At 39.4% G+C, this 12,047-nt stretch overlaps 1 protein-coding gene across 1 annotated transcript in view; it reads right to left on the bottom strand.

The window, feature by feature from the left end:
• ADAM22 (ADAM metallopeptidase domain 22) overlaps positions 1-12,047 on the bottom strand; it is a gene marked incomplete at its 5' end in the record, with an annotated part of 198,603 nt that overhangs the window by 64,513 nt on the left and 122,043 nt on the right. Inside the window, 4 exons of the mRNA XM_019532849.1 lie at positions 1,798-1,964; positions 3,141-3,212; positions 9,081-9,155; positions 10,663-10,733. Coding sequence (XP_019388394.1) covers positions 1,798-1,964; positions 3,141-3,212; positions 9,081-9,155; positions 10,663-10,733 — 385 coding nt within the window. The remainder of the gene's footprint in view (positions 1-1,797; positions 1,965-3,140; positions 3,213-9,080; positions 9,156-10,662; positions 10,734-12,047) is intronic.

Here is a 12,047-nt window from a genome sequence, read left to right as displayed (position 1 = left end):
TTCCCACAACATTCTTATTAACAAGCTAAGAAAATACAGACTAGACAAAAGTACTATAAGGTGGATAATCATGCTCAATGAGAAGTCATCTATGGCAGGTATCTCTCCTGTGTCTAGTGTTGTTTAATATCTTCATTGATGATTTGGACAATGGGACTGAGTGCACACCTAGCATATTTGTAGATGATCAAGTTGGGTAGTGTTGCAAAAACCCTGAAGGGTAAAGCTAGGATCCAGAATGACTTTGATAGACTAGAAAAGTTGTCCTCAGTCAACCAGATGAAATTCAACTGGGACAGACATTTGGAATTGTTTAGAGACAATCCTGCCTCGAGCAGGAAGCTGGACTAGATGACTTTATGAGGTCCCCTTCAGTCCTACTTTCCTATGATGCCATAATTCAAGAAAGAGAATTCTCCAGACCACCCTATGGCACTGATCCACCCTATCTGTTGTCCCACCCCTAGCTCTGGCCATTTTTTGATGCTTCCAAGCAAGATGGAAAAAAACACATTGATCAGATGCATCAAAGAAAAAAAAATTCCTGATCCCCGGACATAACTAGCAGAAGCCCTGATGCATACAATTTGATTACAATCATTGTCCTAAAGCCAAGCTATAAATTTTATCAACATGACAAGCTAAACTGATAGTCTCCTGTTCTCCCAAGAGCCATGAAGAAAGGAATGAACAGGGCTAGCCACAGATTCCAAGGCCAGAAGAACCCGCTGCAACCATCCATCCCGACCTCCCAATTCTAGTGATTACATCCCTTCTGAAAACACACATTCTTAGATTTTGATTTCTAGATTACCCATGATTTCAATATCTTCAGGCTTTCATTTCAATTACAATTTGCATTATACTAAAATCTAAAGGTACCAACTGGGGTTGGGGCCCTAGCTCTATGCCTCCATACTGAGCCCATGACCAAAAAACAGAGCAGGTGCACTCCACCGTGTGAAATGGAGCACCACATTCTGGAAATGAGGTGTGGTAGCTGGCTTATAGCAGCTCTGAGGGTCACACCTGAGCACTGTTTTCTGACTCTCTGGCTTGGGTGTACTTCCTGCAGTGCCTCAGTATGGGAATTTGGTGCACACCAAGGGGAGTAGGTGGCAGGGTGTGCTTTTCTGTGGCAGTCCCAGGTATGGCACAGAGACAGTATAGACAAAACCCACATGACTTGCCCAAGTCACACACAAGCACGAACTGAGTCCCAACCCAGCGTCTCAACCATGAAACGGTGCTATTGCATTATTGCTCCTGTACTTATTGTATTTTATTACATTAATCACAGTGCCAAAACAGTTCAAATACTTAGACAAGGTCAAAAAATATTTTTCCCAGCAAAAATACTCAGTGTGAGTCTTACAGCTCATGCGCTTTTTGAAAATAAATTATTTGGAGGCAAAAGAAAACCTCAGTAATCCTGCAACATGCAGAGCATTCAGTAATATATACTGAGCCCTTTATTCAGAACTCCCAATAATGTTGTGATAATGGCCCCTCATCGGGGCTTGAAAGAAGCAGAACTGCAACAAGTGCCATGCATTAACCATCAGGGTATCCGTGTTGGCAGCTAATATGCAAGGCAACCAGACTTCACAGTGCATGCAGTTTGTGCTTAGTTTGTGTACTGCTCTAATCCCCCTCCCCCTGCCCTGGCATTCTTATGCGCTACTGTTTGCATTACTGTAGATTGCATAGATAATATAAAGATGTGCCAGCCACTTGTGATAACATCCCCCCACGGAATGAAGAAATAGTAATAAAATATCATACGAAGTTACGTACGAAAAAAGGTGAACTGCATCACTTTTCTCTCTGATAAAATCCCTCCTGTATTTCATAAACTCACGAAGGGTCACCAGTGGGTTTTCAGATATGGTGAACTTGTTATCAGTGGCCCAGGTTTCCATGGCAACCAATACTATCCTGGTGTTTAGATGTTCTTTATATATCTAGTATATTAACAGAATGAACAAATATATTATATCTAATACAATATAGTAACCTCCTTTTCCCTTTTGGTAACAACTTATATTTTTTAGGTAATTCAGTACTTAATCGATGGTAATGAACATTTAGTTTCCTGAAAATCACCAATTTTTCCTTTTTTTTAAATAAAAAGTACTTTAGCTAAAATCTAGATTAGGGTCAAATCCTCTAATGAGTTCTGTATGATCCCACAATAGTCAAACACCAAAATGCTCCTTGCCAGCTGAAAAATCTTATGAAGGCCTCCAGCATGTCTTAAAACTTTTCTGAAAAATGAACGTTAGTTCTGATACAAATTTCTGAAGGACCACACTAGACTTTGGATACCTTAAAGCTTTGAGTTCAGAAAAGCCCAGGGTTTATCTGTATTTCATAGTGTTCAATGAACCTCAGTGATAGATTAGCACTGCTGAATGGCAGCAGCACTACAATTTTGACTGTCATGCAATTCTTTAGTCAAGTTTATTTTGACTCTGAGTAACTCTCCAGAAACCTGGACAACCTCTGGCTATTGGGGAGTGAATATCCCAAACCAAAGATTTCCAAGAATAAGAATAGTTTGATTTTTGAATCCTTGTAAATATTTCTAGAGTGAGGAATGTGCACTATGCCCTTTTATTATTTATAGCCCTGAAAGCCAACTCTTTCTAGGGTTTACCCAGTATTTCTCAATATTGTGTAAAATACTTATTTTCCTCATAAATTTTAGTGTACTCTCGTTCCAGATGCCTTGTTAGTTTTAGCAGTAATTAATATGGTACTCTGAAGAAGTAGTCTCTTCTTGTAAGACGTACTTTAAAAATCTCAATAAGAAGATGAACATCTAGCTGGGGTCATTTGACCCCAGTACTCTTTCCTGCCATGGCAGGGGGTCGGACAAGATGATCTGCTCAGGTCCCTTCCGACCCTACAAACTATGAAACTATAAGTCAGCTCAGCACATGAAGCAAAGGAAATTATTCCTCTTATATATTTTAAGCACGTATCTTAGTCCCTTGATGGACTATGGCCTAAATAAATGCCTGAAATCTACACATAACTTAATATTATAATTACCTGTGAACTGACATTTTCCACAGCATTATAACCACGTGATTCACAACACATGTAAAAAAAGCATTAAACTGAGTAATACTTACTAAATCTGCCATATTCACAACTGACTTGGCATAGCTGTTCGTATGGCCAACTGATAACCGGTGTTTTTTACACTGGAAACAAACAGAAACAAGTTATAAATACATTTTTGGTGATCTGATAAGCATTTAAAAATGAATTTACCTGTAGGAAAAGCTGTGTGCAAGCTGTTTATCTTTTAGATTGATTATAATTTAAAACAGTTAAAATTATTCAAATATGCATTGTACAGTATTGGGAGGATCAATTAATACATATTTGGAAAGTTAAGTTCTTTGGTGAAGATGCTATAGAATTTCTATGAAAGTATTTTTATTGCACTTGTTATCATTATCATGACCTTAAACCATAAATTATTAGTAGTTAACGGTCAAATGCCAATATGGCATATGCTATCATAATTTCAATATCCTTACCTGAAACTGCTTTGCAGATGTAGTCAATATTAATCTGTCCACTTGCAGTCTAATATATCTGAACACATTTTCCTGAAATTATTCTGTCCCAAATCTCTACCTGTCTTTCCTTATAAAAAATAAATTGCAGTACTTCACAGTAACAGTCTCAAATCATATTTGTAATGACACAGCAACAGTAGAACACTGCAATATTATTCTATAAAGGTGATATTTCCTATGCAACATAACCTTCCCAAGTCCTTCTACCTATTGAACAGCCCTCGTATAATTCTGCACCTTTAATGTGCTTAAATGTTACAGTGACAAATGCTTTAGAAAAGCCTAAGACACCTAGACCAAGTTTTTCTGATGTGTCTAACAGTTTTGGAAACCAACCTAAAACACTCTAAAAAGGTGCCCTGTACTTGCTGAAAATCAGGTCCATGTTTCCTGCTCTTGAAAGGTAATATATGCTGTTTATTATTACCATATTAAACACCCACCAGAAGTGGACCATAAAAACAACCTCCCTTTAACCACTCTGGAAAACCAGTGAGAGTGACTGGAATATGCAATCCCTGAAGCTCTGAAATGCTCCCATAAGTCCTTGTGGGGCTGCCAAAGCCCTCGCCTTACCACCTGTCTAGCCTCTATTGGGTGGTTTGCAGTTTTTATACAATGTCTGTACATAGTGATTAGGTCAGCCAGAATAATATATCCCTCTGGTGCCATGACAAAAACATGCCTCAAAAAACTCCTCAAGGTTTCAGGAAACTACAAGCCTGGAAAAACTATTTAGAAAATATCTTCGTTTTTTCCACCCCGTCATAAACAGCTGGGGACTCCACACCGTACACATGCCTCAGCCTCCTGCAGCCTGGCTCCTGTGGAGTTCTTTGAAATATTTTCCCAACCAGTACCAGGCAGCCCAGAGAGTGTCTGAAATCCAGAGTTTCCAAGCTTCAAATTGTAGATGGGAAAAAGGAAAGATTGTTTTGCTGAGCAGGAGGCAGAAAAGAGGAATAAGCCAAGGAACTATGTAGTTTTTGACCTGGGCAGGAGGAAAGGGAGATTAAGGCAATGTACAGATATTCCTTTTGTGCTAAGAGAAAAGCCTTTCTCCCACCACGAAAAAGAGAGATGAAGGGACAATCAAGAGATTTCTTGCAGAAGAAAACTGTCTCCTCCACAAGATGTTCGATAGGTTATTTACAAGGAAGATCTTCCTCCTCCCTATATGACTTGAATGCCTGTATGCTTTTCAGGAGGGAGAGACACTTGCACCCCACAGTCCTCTGACTCCCTGACAACCCACTCAGGTCAGCTGGGGAGCCAGGACCCAGTTTCAAAGTTGTCCCTAGCCACACTTCTCTGTTCCTCTGACTTTAAATCACCTGGTGTGCAGCTCATCTGGGCTGCTGAAGAGGCAATTTAAAACCAGGGTGGCTGCCTATTGACAGTCTTCCTCCTTCCCAGGCAGGGGAGAGGGCAGGCTACCAGGTAATGAGCTCCCCTAAGGGCAGTGATGACCCAGGGAGCAGCCTTCTTGTGGTCCCTGGCTGGACAGCTCGTATATGTAACTCTCCAGCTAGGGGGCTGCAACACATGTACACTCCAGCTCCCAGCCTAGTTTTCTACCAGTAAGAAATTTTTATCAGTAAAAATGAATGCCTGTACCCACCTAAGATACTACTGTAACAACCTGGGAAATAGAGACTAGGTGAAAAGAAAAATACACTCAGGAAGAGATGGAAGAAAATGTATGATGAAAAAAAACCATGACAAAATAACCATGAGAGAAATGACATGAAGGAGAAGTCAGGCACAAGGATAGTCAAGAAAAGATGGTAGAACACAGAAACAAAATGAAAAGTACAGAGCACTAAAGAAAAAGGCTTGAACACCAAATTCAGGCCTCAGGCCTCCAAAGATTTATGCACACACTTTAAGCACTACGTGAAACTATTTTCAGTACATAAAATCCAGCATCTGTGTAAATTTTTCTAAATGTAGAATCTTTAAAGAATACTTAGGAAACGTTAACATATTTACATATTTATTCCTAAAAAGGAATACGTTCTAAAGTATACACCAATTCTTTGTTTTGAACTGGATGCATTCATATGAGTCTTTTTTTAAAATGACTACTTTTGGGGTGTTACACTATCATTTGTCATTTTGTTTTTTAAGCCTGAGCTCACAATAATCCTTACCCGAGATCTGACTCGCCCTTTTTTATTTTACTGAGCACAATACAATTGAAAAATATTTCCCAACTTATATTTTAGGGGGCATGAAAGGATCCTTAAACACAAATACTTCGGTATTGATAGTTCCGCTATAAAAAAAGTGCTGAAGAAATATTTTACCTTTGATAACATTTATTTTGTGATGAGGTAGCAGTCATAGACAGACTTTACAAGAATGTTTTAAAAATGATAGTATTTAATTATTCTTTTCAGCCATGTGTTCAGATTTTTTTCCAAGGTCACTGTGTCCACTACCTTTTTTGCTTCATTTTTTTTTCACTTCAGTTGGCAGTGATTTACTGTGTGGCCTTGGACAAACTACACAGAGCTGATCTTCAAGATGTGCTGAGCTCTAACAAGTTTAGAAAAATCAAGGGCTTTGCAGATACTTAGTTCTTCTGAAAAATCAATCTCCATTGACCCATCTTAAAAATTAGAAGGATGATGGTTTCCCACCCCCCTCTTTTTGAAAAGGGCTTTGGGATCTAAAGATAAATATATCTTTGCAGCTGATTTTTGTCCTTTTCAGAATATACTGATATCACCAAATTATCTAAAGCAGACAAAAATAGTGTGGTTTTTAGTTTATGTCCTTGTTTTCACTCCAGTAAAGGGAAGTATATCTTTAGAAGTAACTGCTCCTAGAAATTCATCATTGGGTGCTCATGTTTTGTTTAGGATGGTCTCCTCACAATAGGGAGATTGCTTTTGGCTTTTTAATATAAATCCCTCTTTCCAAAATAGAGAAATTAATAAAAAGGTACCTTTTATACATTACCAGCCTATACAAACTTCAAGGGAAGGCAAAGTTTGGATCTAAATCACCAGGCAATAAGCATCTTTGCATAAGATTGTTTATTTTCTGCTGCCACAAGATATCTTGCTGTCTCGCATCTACCAGAGACAGAATATGGTAGCCAGCTATAGGTAAGTTATGCCTATTTAGTCTTCCTCAATATTTTATGGTTTTGTACAAGTTGTGGTGCTTCTAACATATTCTATTAAATAAAAACTGAGACAAGTGTTGTTATAGGGCTAATGAAACGTTGAATCAACTTCTTGACTCTGAACAGCCAGATTCCAACACTGATTTATGAGGGCTGTGATGTCAGTAGCTTAGTGCATACTGGAATAACTCAGCTAAGAAGAAATTCACCAATTTTAGGTTACTGCTGTTTGCAGACTCAACAAAAACAGTGATAAGATGAACACAGTTACTGGAACATTCTCAAGTTTGAAGTGTCTGAAAATTCAACAACAGAATGTGTGACCATTAAAAAGGCACTTTGCATCTCACAGTGCCCATGGTTATTCAAATGCTAGCCCAAAGCGCACTGCCAATACCGTAACTAATTGTCCATAATCATAGCTCCAGATACAGAGTGCAGGCAAATTAATAATGACTGGGTTAATCCCAGAGGCTTAGCAGCACAGCGCTGCACCCACCGAAGTTGCACAGCACTCAGGGCAGCGCCGGCTCCTGCCATGCTGATTGCAGCTGTACAATTAGCTACTACTGTGACAATGGCTGTTTCTGTATCCCTCCTACAAAAGCAGTGCCTGGGGCTGCTATCCCAGTCACCCCTGTCTCAGTTACATTGCCTCAGACCCTTTACCAAAAATATTGTAACCCAACAGGAAATAATTCATTTCCAAAGCTGTCTACAGTCTGTGCAGGGGAGCAGTGGACTGACTCTGATACTATCCATAAATATCATAATATAAGAAGCACTAGACTTTGGAGGAATCAGATCTGTTCAGTTGGGTAGAACATGTACCACTGTCCAGGCTGTGGCCTCTACTCTCCAGGCTTGAACACAATAATTCAGAAAATGTTGAATGGCATCCAACATTTTCCTCTGTGCTTTAAGAAATTATGCTTTGTTCACCAAATAGAGCTGTAAATGGATTAAATCACCCAATGATGACAGTGTATTATTCTTTCTACAACTTGATGGGCATGTTTCCAAATTTGGGCACTCCTCAGAATATACTAGACTTAGCGGAAAAGATGGATACAACTGATATATTCATACAGCTTAAAATCATAAGGGTTTCATAACTTATCTCATGCAATCTGTTAAGAGATTCACTAGTCACAGAATTTTATCTACTTACTTCTACCGCGCATCATAATTTGGGTTTAACTAAAGCATATCTTTCAGAAATGAAATCCATCCCTATCTAAAGATTTTAAGAAGTGGAGTCACTACCTTTATTCCTGAAGATTAATCAGAAGGTAAGGCAAGGTAGCAATTTAGGGCACTTTTACACATGCTCCAGGGGTGGGGGAGAGGGGTGCTTTAATTAGAGCAGCCACTCTAATTAAAGTGCCACAGCATCTCATGTATCAGCATCCCCACGCTTCAAAATGGCAGCAGGGGCACTTGAACCATAGCTCATTCAATATGCTTTAGTTAAGTGCCCCTGCTGCCATTCTGAAGCATGGGGACACTGATACACAAGACGTGGAAGGCTGCTGGAGCACAATAACTACCACGCTCCAGCACACTCGTTTAACTGAGTCTGTTCCAATGTTCGGTAATTACAGCATGTCTAAGCAGCCTCAATGCTCATGTACAGGCACCCTTAGGGACTAACTGCTTTAGAGAGGGATAGGTTTTTGTAGGTGACCACCTTCATAGCATCTTCAAATTGGTTAGTCTCTAAGGTGCTATCCTGCCCTAACTTCTACCTGACTTCAAACTAACACAGCTAACTACCTACTCTTTCCAAGGATTAATTCTCTTCACTGTGAAAACTTTACTTCTTTGAAATTGCCTAGCTTTAGTGCCCAGCTATTGGCTCCGGTTTATGTATTTCTCAGCTGTATTAAAAAGCCCTAGTACTTGCTCTCTAGAAAGGTACTTGCTTAACAATAAAATATAACATTGGTGTATTCTGATGTCTCAATAAATTCAGTCATTATGAATCTGTCTGTCATCAATACGCAAACACTGTTGATTTGCATGGATATTAGTGGTAAGCATAATAATATTCAAAACACTATGAAAGAAATGTGATCTGCTTTGAGTCCAGAAACACAGGAAACTACTGTCCAAGATTCTAGTTCTTCATATTTAATCTAAGATTGTTCTCATTTATATTGGTGAAAATCAAGAGTATTTTCTATGTAATTACACAATAGCAATACAAGGTCAGAATCAATTGTCTTTAAGATGTAGGCTGAATTTACACCCTGGCAACATAGAATGCCTAATTATTTTTGCCTCAGAGGCTTAAGACAATTTTAAAATATTAATAAATTTTAAGTAGCAAAGCATGTAAGTCTTACCATTAGATGATCATTAACAATCATTAGCTCAATGTATTTTGTTTCCTTCTCAACTTTATGTGGAATCCGACGAACCTGCAGAAACATTAACGTTCAATTTCTGTTTAAATCTTTATGGAAAACACATCTCAATTTGTTACAGCAGGAAGGATAATTTATTCCCTTTATTCTGGTCTCAGGTATAAATCATACTACTACGCTTCCATCATTTCACTTATTTTATTCCAGAATCTAACATTACAAAAATAATTGTGTGTTCACATTGTTGTTCTGCCTGTCTATGCTTGTAAACCACACATTGACACACTTTAATTCCAAAATTAATCTAGAGAGTTTTTGGAGGGCTAGTGGAAGAATGATAGGTATTTTCTTTAAAAGTGGTAAGTGTTCCCTGCCCGATCTCCTCCAGAGCTTAATAAACACTTAAAAAGCAAACAAGAACTCCTAGATTTTTTTAAAATCCTAAACAGCAACTGAATTTTTAGAAACAGTTTGCTATCAGTTAGGAGATTACAACACTGATATAAAGAGAAAGCAGTTCTTAGCTAGAAAAGCACTTAAAAGGCTGTATTATCTGTTCAAATTCTAAATCAGTCATTACTTCACAGTCAATTTAGTGCCTCATTTCCTTCCAGTTTACAGATATTCACAGCTGTGTTGTCCTTATTTTCTCTGGTTTTCCCACAAGGATTATTATGTTATGATTGCTGCTATAGCTCTACAGCTACTGCATGCTGTTTATGAAAAAGCAGCAAATCCCTTTAGTGCTATCTGGTATAGAGTGATGTTCACAAAAAATCATTTATGTGTCAATTTCTTTTATTGCCTGTTTACTTTCAAGGTGATAAATATGTGTTTGCCACTTCTTTTAGCCTTTAGTCTTATGTTTAGTTCAGAGATCAGGAGACAATTGTGCACTTTTCCAAGTGAACGCAGCGCTCTTGAAATGCTGCTTCCTCCTCCTCCTCAGTTTCCCCCACTTTTCAGCCGTCTCCAAAAAGCCTCTAGCAGAGGTGGATCAAGATGGGAGTGCAGTGACACCCCTGTTTCAGGCAATGCCATGGGAGCAGCAGCTGATGCCTTTTTTAAATCCCTGAATCAGATTCCCCTCTTCAAGAATTCAAGATTCAAGAATTCCCCCCTTCCCTTTCCCTCAGTGGCATGTCCCCTTCCTTCCTCTCCCTTTACTTCCTTCCACTGCCCACCACTGCCACTGTCCCTGGAGGGACGTCCCACTGAGCACAAAGAGTAATGGAGGGAGAGCGGGATATCTTACTTGATTTGGAGACTTAAAAGAAATCCTCATCTGATGTTCCTGTGGTGTGGTTTGCCCATCCAGGGGTAGAAAGGGGCTAGGAGTGAGGGTGCAACCATCCCTGAAATGTTGGTTACTGCTCCTGCACCCCTTTTACAAAATCCTGCATTTGCCCATGGATGCTACTGAAATTCCTTCCCTCCCTTGACTATTTGTTTATTTATATCTCATATCTCAAAATGACAGAAACAATAGGATTTCATCTTCAGAGTCATTCAATAGCTGTAAGCCAATCCTAACAGTATAAATTAGTATATCAGCTCATACCTGTCTTCTACTCCTTTTGTGTCTTGACTTTACAACAAACTTCTGTGATGTAGTGTTCATTTGCTTGAATTCTACATGGAAAGCACAATGAGAAAAGTCTTTAGTTTTACAAAAAAAAGTATATCATTTCACTTGGCATGTTTTTTTCATATTTAAATTAGATAACAACTGTACTTTTTGAATATTTATCTAGACTGCGGACAATGTTTCAGCTGCTTTCCTAACAACAGAGTATGAATAAAAAGTCTACTATTAATAACAAAGTTTTGTTAAAACAATCATTATGTGGGTATCATACCATAGAAGGTGTAATTGGTGTTCTAAGACTAAGACTCCAGTTATTGAAATTGTAATTTTGTATGGTGCTATCATGAAATTAATCATATTTTCATTAATTCAGCAATCAGTTCACCCCACTCTTAAACTGTCTGCATATATTACCATGAAAAGGAAACAAAGTGAACACATGCTCTGAGAGTCATTTTTTTCACAGAATGACATGGTAGGATTGAGCTAAACCTTTGGGATACTGACAATATCCACAACAAATTTAATATTCCCTTAAATTAATTCTACCTTGTCAGCAACTTTGAAAATCTCTCATCAGAAACACTGAGTAGCTTATTCTTTAGCCATATTTCATTTTACTTGCTGGTCACAAGTAAAATGTGTAATCCACACAATGCACAATCCATACAATCATACCTCCTACTGTACTACATGTAAATGGCAGGAGATGTGATTGTGGGATTCCAAGTCAGATCCCATCTAGGGTGACCACCCATCCCTAACTGGGTGGGATAGACCCAGTACCAGGATGCATGACTCCGAGACAGTATTTCTCCCAGATTCACAGTATTGTGCAGGGATTGGGAAACGGTTAGTTTCCCCTTGCAGGCTGGCAGTGTTCCAAGGCAGGGGCTCCTTGGAGCTGCCAGGAGTGGGATGCAGGGGACGTCACGAGCATGTGTGAGCCCACATACATGCACGTGGCTAGGAATACAGCCGGACACTGTGGAGATCAGCTCCCTGAAGGTAGATCCATGGAAGGAAGGGAGTATTGGGGGAGGGCAGATCATGGGGAATGCTGGGACTAGGGGGGCAGTACACACAACCACGGGAGGCCTCAAATGCCTCTACACAAATGCTCATAGCATGGGCAACAAGCAGGAGGAACTCGCCCTCCTGATGGCTGACACCAGCCCTGACATAGTGGGGATCACGGAAACGTGGTGGGACTCTATGCATGACTGGGTGGTGAATGTCAAGGGCTATAGGTTGTACAGGAGGGACAGGATAGGAAGGAGAGGTGGGGGCATGGCACTCTATACCAAGGAGGAATACACATCCTCGTTAATTAGCAAGGTGTCGGAGGAGGGGCACTC

Source organism: Crocodylus porosus, unplaced genomic scaffold (assembly GCF_001723895.1).
Source record: "Crocodylus porosus isolate Cpor-Errol unplaced genomic scaffold, CroPor_comp1, whole genome shotgun sequence".
NCBI lineage: Eukaryota > Metazoa > Chordata > Crocodylia > Crocodylidae > Crocodylus > Crocodylus porosus.
This window is presented reverse-complemented; position numbering and strand designations above follow the sequence as displayed.